Raw genomic sequence first — 26,484 nt, 5'->3', positions numbered from 1 at the left:
GAGTCACTTTCTCTTAAATATACCATTTTGTTTGTAGAATATCCTAGTATTGTTAACTGCTTACTTAGCAGTTTCCCTGTCTTTTCAAGTTGCTCAAACCTTCACCCACTCCTCTCCCTTTGTGTATAGTTTCATCCACATCTCCTTTTCGGTCTTAAATGCCTATTGGAACTGAAAAAATATCTGAGAAAGGTTCACTGTGGAGGAGGGTAGAAAGGGATTGTTCAGATCCTTGCCTCTCATACAGGCAGAATGGAAAGAGCCCTGGGTTACTGTCTGTAGCCATTTAAGGACATATCAGAGCCTCATTTTCTGCTGTTTGAAAAATCTCTAATTTGGGGGATTTTGGTGATTAAATACAAGAATGTATTTTAAGTATTATGCAAGCTTCACAGCACTGTACAAACGTGGGGTATTAGTGGTCTCACAAAGGCTGTGTCAATTGGCCTGGATAATCAGAATTATCATTTGAAAGGATATGTTCTGAAATACAACTGTCTTCATTGTTGCTTCACTGGGGTAGATTCTTTTTACTAACCTAGAAGAGTAAATTTAGTTAAAAGGTCATCTTCCTTATGCTCCTGCTTGGTAAATGGATTGATTACTGTGCTTTGGAATTTGAAATAATGTGGCTGGCTCCTATTATAGAGGATAAAGATTTAGAGGGACTCCTTCCTTAAAGGAGTCCTTCCCATGTTGTCTGTCTGCAAAGGAGAGACATCAATTTAGGATGATGTCTTATAGTTGACACAACATAGGCCACGTCTTGGGTTACTCTTGCACATCTCTGCTTGGTCACCAAAGTGTGCATCATCATGCAAATCGTTCTTCCCAGGGTTGAAGCTGCTTCTGAAATACCAGAATTTAGGTTTTTATCTTTTTATCTTGTTTTGCTTCTTGCCTAATGAGGAGTATTTCTTTGTAAGTGCTTAAAGGTTTATAAATCTTCTTGCATCTCATTATAAATCCCTTCCTTATTAACGTCTTCCCTATCATATTATATTAGTAATTGTTTTCATGAATGCCACAGAGAAATGTAATCACATTACCACCTTTCAAATTGCATTAGTGAAAATGAATAAAATGTATATCAGTGGAATACAAAATTGCTGATTCAACATTAAGGTGAAATGAGATGATTATCACTTAGCATTCATATATCAGAGGTGCATTGACTACTTATATAGTTATATATTCTGGTAAATGTAGACTGAGTTTAGTTAAAATATTTTTTATAGTGAGCTAACCCCTTATTTTCAATTAGATGATAGCTGTGTTCATGGAAAGAATATTTCCTTTCTAGTTATGTTATCACAGCTGCCTAAATAGTCTGTAAAATTTGTAAGCATACAGGCAATAAATGGAATATCTTAATTGTTAACTGTTAGGTAAGAAAATAAAATTTTTCTGCCCAAATTGAAATGCCTTTTCATTTCCTCTTTCTCTAATATTACTAATAGCCTAACAAAATAGCTTATATTACCATAGGCCTAATTTAATTGCGGGGAGAAAAACATAACACACGCACTCTGAAGCCTACATATGCTTTGATGCCATAGAAGCCTGGGTATTTTCCTTATATAATTGGCTATATCCCGCTGTTGATTTTTACTCTGAACACCTAAATTATTTAAATGGGGTCTTCCTCATGTCGATTGATAGTAGGTTGTGGTCGTAAGATAATGACTATAGATGCTCATTGGATCCATGTCTGTGAAAATTTATGTGCCTTTATTTATGTCCCTTTCTCCTTGTTTGTATTTATGTATTCACACATAGTCATAGAAACATTCACACTCGTATATAAACATCTACTCAGAAGTTTATAGTTTTCCCTCTTTGCCTCCTCCCCCTAAACCAAGTTTATTTCTTGACTTTTGCTGAAGTAATTTTTTCATCACACAAAGTTGAGGAATATTTTTGCTAGTATATATGACGGTATTCACTATTATCAATTCGAAACAAATTCTCTTAGTCTTTTAAATATATTAATAAGCTGCACATTATAACTGAGATGTCCCTTCCTCCCCCATATATTTTGAAGATATCCTGGATTTTCACGATAGAAAAGTAACAGCAAATTTAAAAATTGTCAGTTTTTAAATGGATAGATTAGGTTTTCACATTTTCAAAGTAGAAAGTATTTTCAAATTTAAGGAGCAGTGAAATTCTTTTTTTTTTTTTTTTTTTTGCCTTCTGTTCATTCACTCACTTATCATTTGTATATTGAAGTCCTACTGGGTTAAAGATGGATATTATGCCACTTTGTCTTCTGGGGAAATAGTACTTCATGAATTAAATGATTTAACACTACTAAAAGAAACCAAGCGATGCAGTGGGTTTTGCTCTCCCCACTTTTAAACAGCTTTATTGAGATATAGTTCATATGCCATATAGTCTACCCATTTAAAGTGTACAATTCAGTGGATTTTAGCATCGTCACAGTTATGTGCAACCATCATCACAGTCATTTTTGCAACAGTTTCATCACCTCAAAAAGGAAAACTTTAGCTATCTACCCGCCACTGCCACCTCCCTGCTCCGCCACTATCTTCTCACGGAAGCCCAAAGTAACCACTAACTACTTTCTATCTTACAGATTTCTATGCTCCATACATTTCATATGAGTGGAATCATATACTCTATGGTCTTTTGTGACTAGCTTATTTTACTTAGCATATTGTTTTCAAGGGTCATCCATATTGTAGTTTGTATCAATAGTTCATGTCTTTTTATGGCCAAATAATATTCCATTAGATGGATGTGCCATATTTTGTTTATCCATTTGCCAGTCGATAGGGGGAATCATACCTTTTAAAGCAAACTCAAAATAAGGTTTTTAAATCTCTTAATTTTTAACAGTAAATACTTTCAAAGGCCACCTTTGCCCAGTGAATATCTTTCAGTTGTTTTGATGTGTTTATTGTAAAGATGATGTAGTGAGTCTGTACTGACCATTTGTTTTTAAATCTTTTACTTAGTGACAAGATCTAATTGTTGAAAAGAGATCAAGAAATTTCACAGCACATAGATACAGCAAAATGATCATTTTGATGAGGTTGCTTTTTATTTATATGACATTAAAAACAGACCGATTTTAAGGAACCTTCTATCGAAGGGTTGTTCTTTGATTTCTCATTTATTTTACCACCAAATAAGATAAATACTTTTACTATAATTTCCCAGTATATGAATTTTCGCCATTCAGACAGCCACAGAAATAACTTCATTGCTTCTTATTTCCTGTTATTATTATTATTTTATGAATAGTGGCATTTACATTGCAGTCTAACACTCTAACTTTTACAGTATACTTTATAATCACTGATGATCACTTCTTGTGAACATTGCCCATTCAAATTTAGATTTATGTGTTCTGTAGAAATACAGAAAACATACCTTACTACAAACTATAGATTGATATTAATAGTCTCATGGTCAGAGTGAGATAAGACTTTTTAGGTTATAAAAGTTATAAAACGTATTTGGTTATTTAAAACATGAGTCTTTTGATTAATGCGCTATGTCTACCTAACTCACAGTTTTTTGTATTGTTTTGATACCTGATTACAAAATATTGTAGGATATACTTTTACTTTCATTGTGTATGAGCTTTATAATCAAGTAAAAGTAAATTTCTCGTGCAGTCATATAGTTTATGTTGGTCATAAGTAAGCTCAGAAGCTGTCCACCATGCAAAAAAAAAATTTCTTTGCTCGGTCTACACTGTAACTTGACCAAATTCAGGACATTGAATTCTTCTAAAAAGGCAATACGATATAGATGTTCCAAGTCTTAGCCAATATTCATAGTACTTCTTTCGAAAGTTGTTTCTTTTCCAGTAGTTTTATGTACCAGCCATGTGACAATGGAAGGGAAAAAACTGTCCTGAAAATTATACAGGGTGCTATTTTCTGACTTAATCACCACTACTATCATGTGAGTTCTTTAGAACCTTTGTGACAGTGCTTGAAAGTACTGTCTTAAATGTCTGTGGAAGTCCTATTAATTTTTCTGCATCTTTTTGGTCATGTACAAGATCACTCTCTTCGTTCATCATGCTTGGTGACTGTTTTTTTTTGTAATTACTACAGTGTAATCTGTGACAATCCTGGAAAAGTTAGTTTCTATAGTATTTTTTTACATATTGTTAGATAGAAGTCTTTGAAGGATAATTTTCCCACCCAATAAAAAGATTCATATGTTCAGAAGTGAATAACATATGCAGTGATGAATTAGTAAAAATTAATTATAACATAGACTACTTTGTATCCTCATGAATGGTTGGCCAGTTCTACATATTTGTGATACTTACTTGCAACCTCCAAAGTAGAAAATTCAATTTATTAAGAAATTTGTTCTTGTTAAAAGTAAAGACAGTGAACCTTGTCACTGATATTCATCATAGCCAATTAATTTATACACCTAGATCATGCCACCTAAGTTTACAGTAGAAACTGATAGAACAGAATGGATGCTGTATTAATCATTAGTCTTTTCTATAATTGTCTTAAATGTAGTTCATGTATTTAACTGTTAAACATTTTTAAATGTTTGAAGTAGGATTTCATAATCTAAGTTGTAAATCTTGGTATCATCCCTAGAAATAAACAAGGAGAAAGTGGATTTTTAGTTATATATGGGAGATTTGGTCAGGGTTAATGAACGTTTCACTCCCTGCAAATAGTTTTTTGTTGTTTTGTTTTGTTTTGTGGAAAGACAAAACCCAGAACTGAAATTAGTTTTATTTTTAGTGGATTTTTTTTGGTATGTGGGTGGTGGGGGTGGTTTTCTTTCTATGGTTGCTCCTTCAGAATATGTGTTTTATATTTCTTTTTGCCCCGTAGCCTTATTTTTTGCCTTTTGTTATTTTTTCTCAGGTAAATTGTGTAAATGTTCCCAAACAAAGAACAACTAATAGAAGATTAATTAATTAGCGTTGTGTATAGTTCTTCTGTGAGATACATTAACTATAAGCCGAAGCATCATTCTGTACTTTCCTGAGAAATGCCATTTGGTAAGAAGATAGATGTTCAGTTTACATATATCTGTGGAGTTCAAACCAGCTATGAGTATAATAAAGCTGAAAAGACTTCAATTGTAATGAGAACAGAATCTGTTATTTGAGTAGGGCTTTGGAATTCATCCAAATACTTTCAAATGTACTTTTATTTAATATTCAAATATAAAAGTGTTACTGATCAAAACTGGATCAAATATTTTTATACTAGATTGGCCTACTTCATGTAATTGAGATACTTTTGAATGTTTTTTATAATATACTGGTTTTAATTGTATGTTTTCTTCCTTTTTCTATGAGTAATAGAAATAAACTGATTAATAATTGGGAAATTTACCCTATCATTTAAGAGCTATGAAACACCCATATAAACATATCTGAACCGCAGTATTAAAACTAATAATCCCTGTTGTACTCACTGTAGAGGGTTATAGTATGAATAGTATGGCCTCTGTATGTCAAAGTGTTCATTTATTAATTAAGACTAAATATGTGTTAAGCATTTTACAAGGTGTTGGAAAAACTTAATACATTGGGAAGAATCATAAGGAAAAAATAATTCAAATATTATTTGTGGAAAGTTTCTTGAGGTCATAAATGGTTTATCGAGCTTTTACTATTGCTAGGCACAGTGCCATATACTTTATATTCATTATTTCATTTAAGTCTTTTGACACTCTTGTGATGTTGTTACCCTCATTTTACAGATGAGGAGGGGCTCAGAGAATTATGTGTTTCTTTAGGTGCCTTGAGCACCCAACACATATGGCCCTGCCCTCATGGAGTTTAAACTTTAGATGAGGAGATAGACCTCAATGAAATAATCACACAAATGTATAAATATAATATTGTATTTGTAATAGATTATAAAAACACATAGATAAATTATTAATGTAATGTTCACAACTGCGATAAATGCTATGACAGAAAGATTCCTTGTGAAACAGGAAACCGATGGGGAACTTGCCATGATTGGGAGGTGAGGGCAACTGCCCTGGGGAATTGGAAGTAATGTTTGAGTTGCAGTCTGAAAGATGGGTAGGAGTTAAAAGTACACAGTGGGGGTTTGATGGTGGGCACGTAGAGGGGCTGCGCTTAACTGTGAATAGGATTTTAAATCAAGATTTCCAGTCAGAGAGAGAGCTCACACAGACCTGGGTCTCATTCTTGTGAATTAACTAGTCGAGCGACTTTAGGCAAGATACCTAATTATCTCTACCTCAGCTTCCATGTTTGTGAAATAAAGGTAATAATAGTACCAATCTCGTGGTATTTTCTTAGGATTAAGAAAGTTGATGTTTGTAAAGTTTTTAGCACAAGATCTGGAAAATGGCAAATATCTAGTAAATCTAACTATTATGGATAACAGGTAATAGTTTACTGTTAGAAGTAAATAAATAAATCTTACCTTTTGGTAGAAGCAAAGGCAGAGGAATAAAAAAGGAGAGATGGTGTTTCTTAAACTTGGTGAAGGGCTTCCTTCTGTTCTTAGGGTCTCTCCTCTAAACCCTACTGGCCACAAACTCTGACTGTGAAATCCTTGAGCATAGGGGACTCTGCCATCCATTTCCTGCCACTTAACCCAGTTCTTGGCTCCAAAGAGATGGTTTTTGCATAGTGATGATATTTGAAGCTGTAGGAGGGGATGAAATTGCCAAATTAAAGAATGTAGAACCTGGCCGTGGGAAACACCTGTATTTATTTACAGAGGCAAGAGAGTGAGAAGTTATTGCCAGAAAAACTAGGATAGTTGGTCTTTATGAAGAAGAGTTAGTGCCGCAAGCTGCACTGAGGTCTAAGGAGGACAAAGACCAGGATAAGGGAACAGATGTGATGAGAACATTCCTCTTGGAGAAAGCAGTTTCAGGAACATGTGGGACAGAATTCAGATTGCAAAATTAAAATGTAGGTGGCAGTGAGGAAGTGGAAGCAGTTGCGTGGTGGGTGCATGGATTTTTCTTTCAAGAAATTCATGGTAAAGGTAAGCTGAAGGAAAAATTACTTTTAATAAGTTGCAGGCTGAAGAAAATTTATTAATATTGTTGTTTGTGGGGATTGGGGGATGCTGGTCACGTAAGGATGGAGGAAAGAATTACAGGACATTCTTGATGAATCAGGATCCCGGAGGCATCGAGGGTTTGATAGCCTGAGTTAGCCTGACCTGCATAAGGTCCCTGCATATATAAGTGGGAACAATCTGACTAAATGGTCTGCACTTTTCTTGTCCCCTTTCTGCCTCCCGCTTTTTTAATCATCTTTGGATTTCTATAGTTCATAGTGCCCAGCAATGAGTGGGTAGCACTCATGTTAGCTGAATGAAGGGAGAAATGAATATACTCATAAAAATGAAAGTTTATCCACTTTTACTCTTCTCAACTGTCTCCTTGTAAAGCATGTACATTTTTGAGGCTTAACTGGCTTTGATAGTTTTATGATAATTTATTTTTTTAAAGTGTGGGTGAGTTGGCAAGTGATCACATTGGTTCTATTTTGTTGTGAATAAATAGTATGTCAAAGTTCTATACCGTTTCAAAAATGTTATTTAGAATAAAACTTCCTTTGAAGCCACAATAGTCTCTAACTCAAAATATTTATTTAGACCATATTGTTTAAATATATATAATTCCCTTAAGGAACAATCGTAGTCTATATAAATCTGGATTTAAAACAAATAGACCTTCTGGAATTCATAGAAATACAAAATGGATATTCCAGTACTTATGTGTTTATATACAAAAGGAGTTGAGGTGTTCCAATGTTTGTATGTTTAGGTACAAAAAGAATAGAATTTATATATATACATGAAAGATGATGATCTGAAAAGTTTAATTCCCAAATGTGCCAGATGTATGAAGTTATTTAGGAAGAGAAAATATTTGAATCATAAACTAGTTCAGAGTAAGTCAATCAATGATTCAACCAGTGAAGAAATATACATAAAAATAAAGTAAATCCACGGTCTCTTAATTTGTTCTGGTCCTGAATATAGCTATAATTAAAATTGACAAAATGTGCTTTTAAATGTCATGTAAAATTAGGCTATTTTTGTAAAATAATTAAATATTATCAAATTAATGATTTAAAAAATATATATCTTTTGGGCTGGAGTTAACATATAGCCTTTGAGAGATCATCTGTCTTTATTGGTCATCTCTTAATTTGGGTAAAGTAGAGGATTTGTTTTTTTTTTTTTTTAAAGAATTTATGAAATCTTATTATCACACTTCAGATTATATCAGTATTTTAATGTCAACTTGGTTGCCATATCTGAATTTATAATTGGATAGTTTGTAAAGTGCCTTGTTTTTAGTTGCAACACTATCCTATAAACTATTTTGTTTTGACCATAGTACAATCAAGTTATGAGTTCATTAACTAATGAACATGTCCTTCAAAGAAGCTATTTCTAACCTGAGAAGTTCTAATAAGCTCAGTCAGTAAACTACTGAAGTTGAAATAAGAAATTTGGGAGAAACATCTCCTTACAATCTACAAATACTTACGTCATTCTTGCTTAATCATCATTTCCTTTGGTATCCTCATTTCTTATTACTAAGCCCTTTAATCGCTAATACATACATCAGAGCTTTACAACCTAGCTAAAATATAATTAGCCTGTTAACACTGGAAAAGAGACCCTGAAATATCAGGCAGATTATACAATTGCGTATTTCCCTGATGGTATCAGAAGAGCAAATTAGGGATGGAGGTTAAATAAGAAAAGAGTCTACAGTAAGTACTCTAACATCAGAAACCAAATAGGAACCTATAGATTTAATATTCATTAACAAAAGAGGAATATTTTAAACTTGTCTGATCCAAAGCATAGGGAACAGTAAAAGATTGTTCGGTCATATTCTCTGTAAATGGAATTTGGCCCAACCATATTGATATGTCAAATGCTGTCTCTCACAAATGAGACAGTTTATATAGAAATCCAAATGATTCCAGGAATATGAGCATCTGGAGGTATGTAAGTGAGCATAGCTTTGAGATACAGAACTGCAGTTTCAGGTAGCCCCATGCCTCTGCCCCCGTACCCCTCTCACTCAAATCAGTAATCATTGATTGCATATAAGCTATAGAGAGATCTTTTCCTGGCAGTTCAGGTAGTTACAGTAGATTGTTAATCTGTGAATGATCGGACTAAATCCCTTCTGTCTTCAGAATTTCCATGCAAATTAGAACTAAATGTATGAGATAATTTATTAACTGTAGTCCAGGAGCACAGGTCAGCTATAGCACAATTCTTAAGCATAGGTTTTTATCCATAAAAAAGTTGCACTTCATTTATGCTAATTTTCCGTGGATTCACATTATAATATAAACTGGTGAGATGATTTTTAAAAGTACTTGTAAAGAAATGAAAGATTTTTGAGCATATTTGTCAGTTTTCTAAGATACAGTTGGATTGTTCCAAATAGAAAATGTTCACATAAATGGCATTTCCTATTCTACATCTAATCTTAAAACAAATTTAAACTTATTTTCTTATGTCATCATTAAAATAAAAGGAGGATTGTTTTATATTTTCAAAATAGGAATGAAAGTGGAATTAATATATCGAACGAGAAAAAAACAAGGAACTGGGAAATGATTAATATAAGAAGTATGCTAGGTCTAGTTGGGCTAATGGGACTGTCTTTCAGGATGTTTTTGAAAGATTAACAAAGTATTTAAGTGCAATTCAGCAGAAAAAAAGAATATTCTAATAATATTTGTATGTTGTGTTTTACTTTCATCAGCATTTCACTTGAACATTGTCGTATTAGAATTTATATTTTTTTTGCATTAGTGCCAAATGGATAAACTTATATAGTAACAGCAATATAGGACTATATAGTAACAGCAATATTTTTTTTCTCTTTTGGATCCATGGTGTTACAAATACAGCATTTTATAGAATAAGTAATCCTTTATTCTTACTCTACTTTGTCTTTGTTTCTAATTTCAGGGTTACGTATGAATAACATGAAACATCCTATTAGTGAATGAGCCTTGTTTTCTTACATTTTTTTGGTCAGAGATTTCGAAGGTTTAAAAAAACTTTCCAGGCCCCTACCAACATAAAGACTTCAAAAATGGAAGTGTGTGCTATTTAGTAAACTGTTGAAATATAGTGCCTTGGAAGAGATGCTGATCTTTTTTTCCCCTCTTTTATTTTTCAGGCCATCCGTTGCACACTGGTAAACTGCACGTGTGAATGTTTTCAGCCGGGGAAGATTAACCTGAGGACTTGCGATCAGTGTAAACATGGCTGGGTGGCACATGGTGAGGAAAATCTGGACTTTTCTTCCTGTTCTTGTTATGTTCATGTGAATGTTCATATTTTTTTAGAGCAGTCACTGGCCTGGAGAAGAGAGGGGTCAGCTGTGCTCCAAGTGTTAGTTAACATTCAGCCTGCAGCTCTCAAATAGCATATTCTCGGCTCCAAGACCTAAGGATTAAGTGAGCAGTTCTCAACGGAAGGGCGAAATATTTATAGGACAATTGGGCCATGGGGTTCTGAATGAACATAGCAGCCAGCAAGCACGAGGCCTGATGGGAACTCAGACATAGCTCAGTTGGCCTGTCAGGGCCTGGACCTCAAAGGGAAGCTAGCAAATCCTTTTTTCTTGAGAACTTCTTGATAACTGCTCACCCTTGTCATATGTATTAGGGACTGAGTTTATCCTCCCAGATGTTAAGTTTTGTTTTATGGTCAAAGGTAGGTGAAAGAGTGAACAAGAACATTATTTGTAATCTGTAAACCCCTTTCAGTGTGTATTGGGATTGGAGGTAGCTGGTGTTGAGCTCTATGTAGGTACATGTTGGGGATGAGGGTGACCTGGGGACAAGGCTGGAAGTGTTGATGCTTTTTGCCAGATGCAAAAGCGGTTGCATCAATGTGCCCTGACAGAGCATTTCTCTTGTTCTTATATTTGGTTATCTTCTTTCAGTTTAGGCAAAAGGAAACTTGTAAAGAAGCAGAGACATTTTCTTTACTTCCTAGACTGTAGAATTTTAAAAGATAGGTAATGTTTATAACAGAAATTTTGGCCTAAGATTTCTTTGACAGCCTGGGGTATTGGCTCTTAAGTGAACATATTCTTCATTCCCAAGCAGTGCCAAACATCCAGTGGGTTGTATTTTTATAAATGTCATGTTATTCTAGCAAGATCTGAGGTAGCAACACTGGGCCATGCCTTGGAATGCTTTTAATTTATCATGTTCCTTGCTTGTTAGGGCATGTATGTTGGCGTTGTGGGGACATTCAGCCATGTTTCTATGTGTGTGAGAGAGAAGAAGTAGACGTAGTAATATGAGGGAAGTAAACTGGAAAGAGCATGCTCGTCAGACATAGCCACAATCCTTTAGTGCCCCCAGGGATCGAACTCTCTCCTGCTTCATTTACAGGGCCAATATCTATAACAACCCTCAGTCCACTTTTGAACAACAGATGAGTTGCTGTTACTTATGCAGTCTATGTATAGTACTACATTTGATGATTTCTTCATTCTTCATATATTAATTTGCTAGGGGTGCCGTAACAGAATGCCACAGACTGGGTGGCTTTAACATCAGAAATTTCTGGAGACTAGAAGTCCAAAATCAGGGTGTTGTCAAGGTTAGTTTTGTTCTGAAGACTCTTCCTGGCTTGCAGATGGCTGCCCTCTCCCTGCGTCCTCAAATAGTCTTTCCTCTGTGGATGAGAGTTCCTGGTGTGCCTTTGCATTCAAATTTCCACTTGTAAGGACACCAGTCAGATTGGATTGGGGCTGACCCTACTGGTCTCATTTTAATTACCTGTATAAAGGCCCATTCTCCAAATATAGTCACATTCTGAAGTACTGAGGGGTAATACTTCAATCTGTAATTTTGGGGGTAATACAGTTCAGCCTATATCACTTTCTACATATATTTCTCATACTGAAGACGTATTGGCTTTTCTAGGTAATAGGTACAGAGCTTATGTCTCATCAAGAATCATGGAGGCAGCGTAGGGTTAAATCTTGGCTCTGCAGCTTTGATAGCACGTAGGTTAACATCTCTGCATCTTGATTTTCTTATCATCTAGGATTAATAATAACTTACTTTGTAGGATTATTGTGAGAATTAAAGTATATGAAGCCTTTAAATAATACATGTTAAAAGTAACACACGGGACAGTGGATGAGCCGTGAAGGAGGGTCAACAAACAAAGGACATTTTGTTTATTCACTCTCATTTTTTCTAAAGCCATCTTGTGTTACCATCATCTGTCTACTGTGGTAGCCTTGTGAGTATAAAAGTTTACTGTCACCAGTTTGTTTTATCTCCAACTTCCATGTGCGTATTACATTAGTAGCGTACTAGGACGGGGGAAGCAATATTTCTTCCTTCTCGAACAACATAAATTATTCCTTGCCAATAGTTGTTTCTAAGACTTTCTGAAGGATGTGATTTTTCACCAAATTTAAATAAGGTGTTTCTGTTATATCAGAATGTGCTTTTCTTACTGTGTCTTTTGAAATTCTATGATTCTGGGATGTTAATTTTTGGAGTTCCCAGATCTTACTTTCCCCCACCACCGTTACCACTTTGACCTCTCTTCCTCCACAACAGGGACATGTCTGTGTACAATTCAAAATTTGTGCATACAGATATACAAATTCCATTCTTTCCCTATTCATTAGGGCAAATATAACAGTTAGGAATTGGCTTCCAGCTTTTGAGTTGGCAGTGGGATGAGAGCATCTACTCTTTTTGCCCTTAGCATTTCAACTAATTGCTTCATTCTCTCCCCCTGCACAGAAACCCCGAAATCATGTCTCCAATTATTTCTGTTCAGAGGTGAAACACAGCAGTCTTTCTGGCTGCTTTACACAGTACAATGCCCTTATGTGTAGGACAAGGAGGAAGCAACTTACTTTTTCTAGTGAGTGATTTTTCTCTCAAAGTGGATGGAACAGCAGTAGAACTACTGAGATACATTCATTGTAGCACTGAACACATTCCACCTTCATTGTACTGTAAATTTTTTTATATTTGATATTAAAAAATAATGAAATGACAAAATCAAGTTCTCTACAGAAAGAATTTTTAGAAATTTGTTGGCCTTTTTTGAATAAATGTCTTTCTGTATTTCCTTTGTTAACACCATCTTTAGTTTTTCATAAGATGTTGGATTTTATGGGTCATTATATAGTGTTTGTATATATGTATATAAGTATATATATCATACATACACACAGACTCTATTACTTTACAGATTGCTTCTCAAACCTACTTGAATTGTTGACATTAGTGGCTTTACAAAAATCTTGAGGAAGATATTTTTAAAAATTAAAGGGAGTGAGTAATTCATCATAGTATAACACCTGGGTGTTGAAATTAGTCACTAGGCCCCAGTGCTATTCACAAATTACTTCCTTGAAATCTTTAGCACCATTGACTTAAGGGAGAGAGAGGGGAACCAAAAAAACAAAAAACAAAAAACGGTTCCTGGAATATAAATATATATTTCCTACTGAATTAATAAAGGATTTCCTGCCATTTTTCCCCATTAATGAAGTTCAGCTCTTTCGCTTTGGTAATAGAAAGCAGGGCTTTATTGTATTTAACTTTATTTAAAATAAGCTTTTTTGGTATAGAATGTCCATATTATAGTGAATAATAACTTAGTTGGTATGCCAGAAATAGCCCAGAGTTTCTAATTTTGCGGTATTTCTGTTTAAAGTTCTTGGATAAAGGACTTCAGCATACTGTCATTTAATTGACTTAACAACTGTATTTTTTCCCCCTCTTTTGCATTGTCTTTTCTAAGCTCTTCATTCACCTAAAATGAAGTGTGTCTTGAAAAAAATTTAAAAAACAACAACAATAACATATCTTACAAGTTTTAATTCTGAGTGGTTCAAATGTGCCAAAATAAGATATAAGGATAAAAACAGTAATGGGCTTCTTTTCTAGTGACATAAATTTTTATGTTAATAGAAATTCAGTTTGTTGCATTTGACCCTTTCCAATAGGACTTAGTTGCCTTTGTGAAAAACTGGAGGCATGGTTAAGAACTATAGTACTAAATCATTTTTATTTATTATTTGCAAATTAGTTTTGATGTCCACAGTCTAGATAAAGACTTTATTTCTAAACCATTAAATTAATATAAAAGTTGTAAAAATATTTTTAAAATATTTTCTAAATGATTTTAGGAAATATTTAATGATAATCTAAGACAACTGTAAACATATTTTTTTTATCATGATAGGGTGTATTTTGTAAAACAGATGGGCAGATTTTAAAAAGGTAATTTTTTCTTTTACTAGATCAGTAATTTTTCATACAATTACCTCAAGAAAAATTCCAGTTTCTTGGTATGTCTGGTTAGCATTTGACAAGGATATGAAGCTCGGTGAATAACAAATATATTACACAGTTTAATGAACCCCACAGCAGCATTCTCAGTGCAAATTATTTTCTTTGTAGAATACTTTGGCTTTAAACCAATAGGATATGTCATTCCAACAAGCTGTGTGATACTGGAATTCTCATTCACTTCTAAGCAGTCTGAATTAACGGTAGTTATTTCCTTTGACCGAGGTCTGCATATGAAAATGCTTGCTGCACTGGAATTCTCAGGACCTTTCCTTTATTATGTTCTATAAATGTGATTTGTCTTTACTATTTGCAGTTCATTCAAGGAAAAGATAATATTTATTACTTTAGTTGGTCATCAACCCAGCTACTTCCCTTCCAGTTTCCAAACTATACAGAAATTTTTACTGTTAAATGAGTAGACTTGGTCTGTATCATCTGGATCATCAATGAATAGATATTTATTAAACATTCATCATATGTAAATTACTGTGCCAGGTATCCTTCAGGTCTTCAGTTCTGTGAAATGGTGAGCCACAGGAAATGGTGAGCAGTATAAAGTTAATTTAGTGTCATATAGCAACCAGCTTTATGGTTTAATGTCCTGTAAGACTTAATATTCATATAATCCATTAATTTCAAAGCTTTCTTTTTTATAATTCACTGAAAGTAATTTTCACTTTTTTTTTTAGCCATCACTGAATTTGTATTCTCAGCTCTGTATTTAATGTCTTATCAGAACAGTATCATCATAAGTGACCATCACCCAAATTGAAAAGATCAGATATGGTATACACTTAAAACTAATATGATGCTATATATCAATTAGAGCTCATGAAAAAAGACATATAAAAGAAAATATAGAACAACCCATTAAAATTTGAATTTCAGGTAAACAATGAATATATTTTTTTTAGTGTAAACATGTACCATACAAATTTAGCTGAGTGTCCTGCATTTTTATTTGCTAAATTTTATTTGCTAAACACCTAAAAGAAAATCCTTGTTAGGCCTAATTTGCATAAATCAAAGCCATTGATTCTGAGCATTCTATTATCAAAAACCTTTTGATTATGTCAGTCTTACATGGAGAATCACAAGATCTCAGTATAATGTTTACAAATTCTGCAGATTTATTGGTGGCATGGAACCTTATAAGGACTTCAGCAGGGCAATTCAAAACCACTGGTTTTTCATTTTATCTCATGAAAGTCACATGTCCTTATTATTTGTTGCAGTCTGTGCCTTTCTTATGAATTGTCTAAACAGCTGTGAAAGCAGTTTATCCCCAACTGGTAACACTATAATATTCTCCTTGCCTTGAGTACAAAAGCTAGTGTAACTAAAATAGTAATAACCTTTCCTTCTCGATCTTTTTTCTCCCCCTCTCACACCAAATAGAAGTCCTCATCATAAGCAATAAAATATGATGTTTCTATGACATCATGCTCATTCTGAGTAACTTAGCAGTAGTTTCTGTGAGATAATTTGTAAATTTGTCAAGATCAAAAGAGGGGAGTAAATAAAATTGAGTTTCTTCTGACAACTCAGGAAGGTAATGCTCCCAGATATTAACCTACAAGGAAGTGCTGGCCTCCCTCTGATTGCCCTGGAGATTGTCCCAAGAAGAGTGAATTTTGCTCTGGGAGAAAATTGTTGCAGGGGGTTATTTAGGATTTAGTGAAACATGTAAGAAAGGTATTAACGAGTCCTCAGCACAAGGAAGTAAATTCAGGCTTCTCAATGGTAAAGGGAAAACTTTATCCTTTGGGAAGATACAGGTGGTCATGCTTCTAGAGCTTTGCTTAGAAACAGGTGAATAGAAGCACCATAGTCCTCTTCCCCTGGTACACTGGTTTGGGAGAAGTAGGAACCTAATGCTTTATAGAAGACTTAGTTCTTCCAGACTGAAACCTGGCTGTGTTCTCTTTTAATTAGGGAAAACAGCTTTTAGCCACCTTCCAGCTCAGGTGAGGCAGCTGGGTCCCGGTCTTGCCATGGATAAAGTCCATGCACATTTCTCCACTTGTTTTTATTTTAGAGAGCAAAAACAAGGCCATTTCCTGCTTGGCACAGGTATGCATTCTTTGTTGACCGGAGGGCATCATACCCTCTTTTGCTTCTCTCCTTTACTCCCTGATCACCACTGATTAGCTTTAGAGGGAAAGGAGGACATCTCTACAAGTGCAAAGTTTCGGTGCTTGATTAATAGCATTAACTGTATTCTATTGTGTCCCTGAGCTGCTTATTTTGATTTGTTTCTCTGCCTGCCCACCTTTCAGGTGGTACTTTGAACTCCCTAAATTTTTTTTTTTTTTTTTTTTTTAATCACAGCATAAGAAGTGCCTCCCCTTCAAAGTCCTGGGCTTTCTCTGCCTTTTAGCTCTCCAGATTTTTTTTCTCTAGCTTCATTTTATTCAGCTGAAACAGGAGGTGCATCTGGTAAATTCTGGCCTCTAAAGTGTATAGTGCCATCCACTGCTAAGGAGTGTCTATGGAGGATCTTGAGGTTGAAATACATAGAGCCGGAGCTCCAGGGTATAAAAAAGCTTCAGGTACACAAATGGGAGGCATGATAGAACAGTAGGTTCGAGTGTAGCTCTGTTGAGGTTCCCATCCTGGCTCTACCACCTACTATCAGTAGAACCTTGGCCAAGTTATGTAATCTCTGTTTTATCATCTGTGAAATGTGCATAATGATAACGCCTACTTGGATTAAACGAGATAATCGATTTAAGATTAAATGAGATAATTGACTTAATTATTAGTTGTTTTTATTATTAAGCTCTTACATAGGTAAAACTTCCACCTTGAGGACATCACAGACATGTTTTAGCATAGTTTAGTGGTTAAAAGTTGGGTGTGGCCAGGGCAGTGGTCAAACCCCATTACTGTCTTTATTTAGTAAGCCCCAGTTCTTTTACCTGTAAATTCAAATACTAACAAGAATATACCTAAGTATCACAGTGAGGTTTTTAAGAGGATTAAATGAAGCAGTGGACTTAATATTAATGATAACTCTAGAGCCTCAGCTAAGGTACAGAGATAAGTGATAGTGTGAGCTTCCTTCCCCTCCCAGGGGAGGCTTCTTCAGATCCCACTGGCAGAGTTTAGGTCACCAATTCTTTTGGCTGTGGGGCCAAGTGTTCCCTAGGTGAACTGTTTTTCCCTGCAAATCCAGGACGGTTCAATACCTTCCATCTCCCTTTAAATTTTACTAGAGCCGTTATTTGAACAGAGGTAGGAAACACTTTATACCAAAAGTCACATTTTGAAAAGTGCTGACCAGTTGAAATGAATTATAGGAATACTTGTCTGTTGAAATTCCAAAAACCAGAAGTAGATGAATTTTAAACAGCGTTAAGGCTACTTTTTGCCTCTTTCACATCTATATTCTTACATGCGAAGCGCTTTGATGAGCTAACCACTTTATCATTTTATTACCCTTTATTACATCATAAATTTTTATATCTTGCTAACGATCCTACAGGAAGCTTAATTGTTTATAGGAACATCTTAATTAACTGGAGTTCACCAGGTTAAGCAGAACACAAATTGAAAGGGTTTATAAATGAAATACACCCAAGTCCTCTCATTTTACTTAGGATGTATTGTTCAGATAAACTAGATTCAGCTGCGTCATAAGGAACTCAGTATGCTTCAGCAATATCATGTCGATACTCAACTATTCTTCCTTCTCTGTTGTGTCATAAGTGATGACTTCTTCCAACTGGGACATGCCCCTCCACCTTTCTATATTGAAGAGTGAAATTACCAGATGAGATAAATATGGTACTTTGACTTATAGACTGACTGGGAAGCATAAAATGTTGTTTATGCATCCCATTTCTTATCAGGTTTTGCCTTTTAGAAATGTAGATATTTGTATCTCTTCAAAAGCTTCTTGAATTAATCTGTTACTAGTTAGTGAACATATATGGAAGCATCTTATGGAAAGTATTTTAAGAAGTTAACTGCCACAACTGGATAGACTCATAAGCAATGTCTGTTACGGGGCCCAGTAGTAAGGTCCCTTTCTCCTTGGGGCTGTTCCTTGATACCCAGGGAAATCCCTACTTTGGCCTCCTAGGCGCCCCCAACCTGCTTGTATGGTCAAGTGACACTACAAATGCAAGTGCAAACCCATCTGATTGAACGGATGGACTTGTTGGCCTTAAATTCACATGGGGCCAAGGAATAAAAAGGAAACTCTAGAATTGGTTGTGCAAAAAGGAAACTAGAATTGGCTATTGTGGATTTGAGCACTTGAAATGTATCTAGTCCAAATTGAGATATATTGTAAGTATAAAGTATACACCAGATGTTGGACATTTAATCTTAAGAACATACCGTATCTCACTAAGATTTGTTCTTATGTTGTCTACATACTGATAATATTTTAATGTATATTAAACATTTTGAAATAAAAAATATTTTTTCATTTTTTTTACTTTTTCATTGAGACTAGAAAAATTGAAATTACACATGACTTGAATTATATTGCTATTGGACAAGGCTGTTGTACACCCTAGGTGTTAGATAATGTATTTGGGGAGCTGAAGCTTAAGTTAAAGTGATTTGCTGGTAGAATAGTTAGAACTGGTGTGAGAATCCTAAAAACCAAAATCCAGGCTCTTGTCCTCTCTTCACTCATCACTGTAAACTCTTTCCTAGCTCTTCGTGCTTCCACACTTGCTGCATTATTGATCCTGTCCAATCTTTCCTCTGTCCTGGTCATCAGGAAAGAGTACCAGGAGCAGTTAAGTGTTACCTTCTGTAATGTTCATGGGGCACTTTACGTAGACCAGAGGGGTAGTTTCTATGGAATACTGATCCCTCCACTAGTTTGGGGTTCAGGCAGGGCACTTCCTCGTATCTGTGTACTGATACCCATTCCAGCATCTCTTATAGTGGGAGCACATGGAACAAAGGTTTATGACAGCTCTTAAATGTGTCTGAAAGTTTCTGTTTCTTAATTGCTAGTTTCTTTTCTAGCAGCCTTTTCCCATTTTAAGTGGTTAACATAGTCTGCAAACACCTCACCTTTAGTCCAGTTTCTGCATTTCTCTTTTCCAGCCCTCACTCTACTTTCACCTTTGCTTTTTCCCTTGTGTTTTCAGACAACAAAACAAATGAAGGGTAGGTGGGAGGTTTTATCAGCCTAACCAACCAGGAAGTGGATTTTAGAGAAGTTAAATTTATTGGATCATTAACGTGTTGAAATTTTTGTTTTATTCAGAAGATATGGTCTTGAGTAAAATATCTTCCACTTTTATTTCGTAATTCTTCAATACTATTTTGCTTGTAAAAATCCGAGGGTTAAAAATTCTTCCCCCGTTTAGCTGTTCATGTTTTCCACTATCAGTAAAAATTAAAAAACAAATCAACCTCTAACATAAGAGAAAAAACACCTGTTTGGCTTGGAGAAATTGGCCAGGGAGGTCTTTTTTCTGACATGCCAAAAGCGACCATCACAGGGCCCCTTATTAAAAAGAGTCATTTTTTCTTTATTTCATGTGAGCATTGGCAGAAACTCTGACAAGCAGTTCTTCATATTTTATTATGTTCTTGTCTGCAGAATCTCTGTCAGGCAAAAACCTTGTCAGCGGAAAACCTGTCGTAGGATCAGAGGAGACAAAAACAGGTGTCACACAGGCAGTCAAAACTGAAGGAAAAAAAGATTAGGCTAAGGAGAGAGAGGCAGACAATTACATTAATGCCATTGCTTTTATCTTATAGATGTGTGTTATTATCTCGGGGTGCTGAGTGCGCAATTGCCTCAAAGAAAAGTAGACAGGAGACAAGGGGAAACTTGATAGTTATTAACTGAAGAGGCAGTGTGTCAAAGCTGGATGGGGTTCAAAGTTTTGTGAAGGAAAAAAACTGCAGGCAGCAAGCAAAGACTGTGTGGTTCTGCTTTCGGCTACATAAACCTAGTAGCAATCTAACATTTTCTACTTGGAAACAGATCATAGAGAGAAAAATTAATGAAAGATTTCATTTGGAGGTTTTTGGGGTAACATTTATCCTATATACATGTGACTGAGTCATAATCTTTTCTTTCTTATAAAATCTTGCCACAATGTGAGACATGGTGAGGCATGAAGACAGGCATTTGTCAGTTCAGCTGTGTTGTTTGGATATGTTTAAAACACCTATTATCAACACACTTTTAATTAAAAAAAGCTATTAAGAAGCCCTTTTACTAAGTGTGAACATCTGTACGTGCAAGCTGTAAATTAGGAGATCACATATGTGTGCCTCAGTCAGAGACTAAATGAACTTGGCAAGTGTTTTCGATTACTGGTTTTTAAATACAGTAAAATATCTAAAGGAAAAATTGCTACACTTTAAAATTTGGATTTATTTTCTTGATTGTGCCTGTTGGTACTGATTGATAGAACTTTTCTTTTAATTAGGAATTAGGGTCATTTTCATTATCAAATTGGTAACCAGAATTCAAAGCATTAATTGGTATCTTCCCTTGGTTTCTTTATTCACATCATTTCAAGACTTTTTTTCTTTTCTGAAAGTTGGAGCTCCATTAAATATTTGTGGTGGTATAAAATAGTGTTATTTTGCTAGTGGCCTAAACTTAAAAATATTTAGCCTTGTTGATAACGTACAGGTGTCAAACAGTCAGCTAGTGGAGAATGGAATGGTAACTTTAAGGTTTCCCTGTCCATCATTCATTGATTACATTGGTGCAAAAATCAGCCAGCATTGCTCTAGTCCTTAACATTTTCTGCTCTTGGATTTAAAAATTGGTTAGTTTAGACTTTTCATCATATTTGAGACTGCCTTCTTAACCCTTTTTATGAGCAAATCTTTATATAGAGTCTTTTATTCTACCATTCACGGATGCAAAGCAGTTCGATATTTGATATATACATTAAGCAGATCCAGCAATCCAGAAGAAAACACACATCAGTGTCAAAAGTGTGTGTGATAGCCTGGAGTTTTAAGGGATTACAGTAGGGGGAAAAAAGAAAGATTGATTATAGATTTAGAATGAGATTTCAGGCTGACTTACTAAGAGAAGGAAAGAAAAATACTTGTGACACAAAGGTGATGTTCATTAAAAATAAAGACAGAATATAATCATTTCTTTCTTTTAGGTATTTCCTACCAGATGCTGACTTTTTGTATTACCACTTTCTCTCAATTTTGAAATACATTTTCACCTCATCTTATAGAGTTAAAGCACATGTTCTATCAAAAATAAAATATGCCTCGCATTTACAATGTTTCCTTAGTGAAATTCTTATATAGGTATATGCTGTTTCAAGAAAATTAAGTCTTTAAAGCTTATAAATTGAGGGTAAGATGATTATTCTCTTACAGAATTCATTTTTTGTTTATTTATTAAAAGGACTTACATGGTCGTTCAAGTAGCATATATCAGTAGTTACTTTTAAAATGGAATGTGTTTGTAGTCAGCATACATTTAATTCATTGATCTATAAATGACATAAAGCAAGGTTTGTGTAGTCAGCTTTCAGCTAGCTTTGACAACTAGAGATTGGCTAGAACAGGAGCACTAATAATAATAATCCCCAAACCTGGTTTCAGCATGTAGATTCAATTACCAAGTCCCTTCCTAGATTTACTGTCAAATTTGCAGATTAAATTTTCTCTTTTCCCTTTACCACCTTCTGATGGACTTGCTGCTAATGAAGAAAGATATGCCCCCAAAAGTGGGCCATGGAGAAGTAAAACCAAGAGCTTTTTTCATCTACTAGCCAAAAGAGTGAGCTTCTGAATAACCAAGCGTTGACAGTCTACTTTTATGTGTGCCTCAGTCAGACTTTAATGATTTCCAAAGTCTGTTGTGAAGACTTTGTTATGCATAAGGCCACAGGGGGGAAATGCCAATCAGTTTGAAATATTACCTACATAGTCTCAAGTGGAGCTCAAATTCTATCCTGGACTAATTGTGGGTGTGTGTGCATATCCACATACTCTCAGAGCTACTTGTCAACTAGGGATGATTATAATCCATAGGACAGTGGGAGCTCACTGGAACTACTTTTGTCCCTCTTCCCTTCCTACCGTTTAGAATCACATTCATAATGGCCCATAAGAGTATACTTATTCTTCATGTATTATGGGACAACAAAAAAATCAAGGAGCATTTACATAAGGTGTATAAGATATAGTAATGTAATCAGGCTTTTTGGAGGCTCAGTGGAGTTTTTTTGACTTAAAAACATTAACACTATTTGTTCAAGAAAGAAAATAAATCCTCACACATAAGGGCTGACAGTTTTTATCATCAAGCTTGGGGATCAACTCTTTTAGCTGCATATCACTCCTTTTCTTTTTTTCTTAATAAATTCTGGAAACAAGCCTCCTCTCTCCTTGGTATTAAATATCCTAATTAATTCAGCCTTGACAGTTACAGTTAGAAAGTTGTGACTTAAATGGAACATGAGTTATTTTGTACTTAATTTGCTCCCAATTACATAGTTCTTTCCCCCAAAAGTAGTGAATAAAATGTGCAGATCTAAATATTTCTTCAAGTCACAAGGAATTTTTCTCTTAGTAACAATCATTGCCCGCCTTCATGATTGATCCCCTGATTCACTAAAAAGTTTTTAATATGTCATCATTGCAATTTACTAATGTTTTCCCCCAAGTGCTGTGGCTTTTATTAGGATCTGGCTTACAATCTACAGGGTAAGTTAAGCCTTTGCCTCCCGCACTGATGCTCTTGCCTAGTAAGACAGCTGAGTCTTATAATGGGAAAGGATTGATGTCATAATGATTCCAAAGGGCCCCTTTATGATGAAATTCTAAATACGCAAAATCCCATTAAACCTGTACAAGTTCACAGGCTAGCTACATCGAAATGACATATCATTATATTGGGTATAGTGTGCATATTATAAAGTGTGATATAATTGGAAATTATTGGTCATATTAGCAAGAACGAAGAGCCACCCACCTTTATAAATTGAAAGGTTATGGCCTCGGTATTTGAAGTAGGAAAGAACAATATTCTGTTTATAAGTAATCAGAACTTTAAAATCTGACCCTAGAAATTGTTCTAATAAAATCTGTTACTAACAACTTCATTTTTGAACTCTTAAAGTAATTGTTTTATGGAATTTTTTTTTATGGAAAAAAAATTCCATAAAACAATTCACTAAAAACACATGTTAAATGTTAATCAATTGGCAATTAAAATAGTATTCCGGGACCTAGAGCTCCTAAAAGCTGACCATTTGATGCTGTTATAATTTGGAATCCTAAGGGGAGTCGAAGCAAGAGACATGGAGTTCTCAAAACAATTAGCCATGCAATTTAGAGCTTACTTGGCTTTCTACCAAAATAAAAGAATAAGGCTGCTTTAATATTTTTTACATATAAAATTGCTTCAAATTAGCATTTAAAATTTTAAAAATATCCAGGGTAGGACTGGAAATTAGTGAAATAAAAGGCTTCCTTTTAGATCATTTCATACAGATTTTTAATTGTTTTACTCTGCAAAGTAGGTGGCTTTGAAAAATCACTCCACTTCGCTCACTTCTTATTTTATCGAATGGCTATAAGCTTCCCACTGCTGTGCCTGAACAGCTATTAGGCGGAGTACACTGGACATCAAGGCCTGAAATATTCAAGCATATTCCTGTGAAAACCACCTAAGTCACTTGAATTTGGCTTTTAAAGTAAGTTATGTTTAAAAAAAAAAAAAGTTGTGGAAAACTAAGAACTATAAACTATCACTGAGAGCCAATTTTCTAGGATCAGTGAAAAGCACTTTTATACTCCTACATTAAGGGAAAAAAGTATCTGAATATGTCCTTATTTCTGTGACCTTCACAGAGAATATTGGAAGTGAAGTCTGTAGAATTACAGATTTACATTTATTTTAATTTATTTGAAGATTTGGGGAGTAATTCCTGTTATTAAAAGTTGAAATAAAAAAATAGTTATTCACATTGCATTTGACAGATACAAGTTTTTATATAACCACCCTTGACCCACTCCCAGCACTATTTTATTATACATTTGAAAACTGAATTTTATAAAGGACATTACTTTGTTCTTTAAGTTAGCAATACAGTTAAAAGTACATATTACTTTATGTTTATTATGTATTTTGCATTACATTTTATACTTATTTTACATTTACATACGCACTTACATTAATGAACCACAAAAATTGTGGCTTTTGTTCTTATGGTGATTCTGTTCTTGACAGAAGTGAGTTTTCTTCATCCAGATCTAGGTGTTATTTTTGTGTCTTGTGGCTCAGCCACCACTTTCCTTTGGAAAACTATAGATCCTCTCAAAGTGTTTATTGAAATTATATCCAGGCCTCAATTTCTTTGTTTTATAGTCAGAAAGTCACCAGTTTAAGCTTCTGTTTCTGGCATTTTAAAGAAATCCCGGCAAATTATGTTCCCTCAGTCACCTAATTCACAATTTAAGAAGCTCTTATGAATTTTTTTTCTAACTAGTACCCATATTGTGCAGTTAAACCTTTTTTTTTTCCCCTGATAAAATTCTGCATACTAAAGGGAGTTTGCTTTTTATTTCTCCAGGCCTTTTACAAAAGAAAAAATAATCTCTTCTTTATAGATGCTATTCTTACAGTCTTATGGGATCACTGTTTTCTGACCCCTTTCCATAGTCTATACTGTACCTTTTTCTATAGCTATGAGGCTATAAATATAGCACATTTATCATAAATCTAGTGATCTGTACTATGATTTTCATAGTACCTATTATTATAATGTCTATTCATTATAACCTATTCTGGCACCCTGATATTAAGCTTGTTTTCTTTAACAATTCTGGAGTTTATACTGTTTTTACCTAGAAATCCAGTGGATGCCTCCAAGTAAGGGAATAAATTATGCAAAGTTTGGTTAGAATTCCTGCCCAGCTAGCATCTCCAACTCATTCCCTAAACTGCCTTAATTATCTACCCCCACTGTTCTCTCTAGAGGAGTATAAAATGCAAAAGATAGGGTTGAGAAAGGGATATAGGTGAAATTAAGAATTTGGTGACACAGTGGAATCATACATTTAGCCCTTCAGGGCAAATACATAATGGCCTTGTCCTATTCTGTGTACACTTTACTGTGTTTATCCATTCAACAATATGAGGACTAAACAGGCTTGAGTAATTGTTTCAGATGTAAGTTGCTGCTTAACATCAAGCTTTTGTTATAAAATAGGCACATAAGTGATCTGGTAAATGGGCAACATACTGGCACACATATGTGTCATCATTGTTGAGTAAGTTTGCTCTTAGATGAAGAGACTTCTCCAGTGTTCATAGGAAAAGAAAATAGAACTTGAATTGAAGCTAGAGAAAAGGGTAGTCAAAAGGTAAATAAGAAAGAAGAAAGACACTTACGGAATGGCATTGAAAATAGAAAATCTGAAAAATGTAGCTCAGCGTATGGGAACTCTGCTTTTCTCTCCAGCTTCATTTTGTGCTAGGACATTGTTCCTGTCCTAGCAGAATTGGCTTTGCCTGGAACACCCCACCTCCTACCCCATTTACATTATGTTCTCATGTCACATACCCAGTTTTGTAATTCTATGTGTTAATGCGTAGTTTTTAAAAGCCTGCTTTCATCACTAGTCTATTAACTTCAAGAGGGTCTGCATCACATCTGCTTTGTTCTTCACTAAATCTCCGAAGCTTAGCATAGGGCCTAGAAATACTCATTAGTGACCAAAAGTAAGTTTGTCCAGGATCTTCTGACCCAAGTTAAGGATTTTGTGTATTATTGTTGGAGGTGGGGAGGTGGCACCATTGGAAACCCTAGAGCAGAGAAGAGACATTGTAAACAGTATTTTGAGAAGACTGACTTAAAGGTTGTATTAAGGTTGTATTAGGCTAGAGAGAACAGAGGTAGATCAGACCAGCCCATAGTCACTTGCAGTATGGAGTTTGAGAGTCTAAAAACCTGTAGTAAAGTGATAGAGGTTAGGCCAGAAAGGAGGGATTGGATCCAGGGGAAACATCGCTGGAAAAATTTATGAAAGCTAAGTAGTCCGAGATAATTTTGAATATTCTTGCTATATTGTGTTCAGTGAGAAAAACAAGATAGAAATTTGTATCCGTAGTGCGACCTCAACTATGTAAAATCATGGATAAAAAAAGT

At 34.8% G+C, this 26,484-nt stretch overlaps 1 protein-coding gene across 31 annotated transcripts in view; it reads left to right on the top strand.

Annotated features, from left to right (window-relative positions):
* The window catches only part of BNC2 (basonuclin 2), a 399,821-nt gene that overhangs the window by 242,540 nt on the left and 130,797 nt on the right, over positions 1-26,484 (top strand). For all 31 annotated transcript variants that reach the window (XM_011365317.2, XM_011365316.2, XM_011365315.2 and 28 more), the window contains one exon: positions 10,189-10,291. In XM_011365317.2, the coding sequence (XP_011363619.1) occupies positions 10,189-10,291 (103 nt within the window). The remainder of the gene's footprint in view (positions 1-10,188; positions 10,292-26,484) is intronic.

This window comes from Pteropus vampyrus, unplaced genomic scaffold, assembly GCF_000151845.1.
Source record: "Pteropus vampyrus isolate Shadow unplaced genomic scaffold, Pvam_2.0 Scaffold109, whole genome shotgun sequence".
NCBI classification, from domain to species: Eukaryota; Metazoa; Chordata; class Mammalia; order Chiroptera; family Pteropodidae; genus Pteropus; species Pteropus vampyrus.
This window is presented reverse-complemented; position numbering and strand designations above follow the sequence as displayed.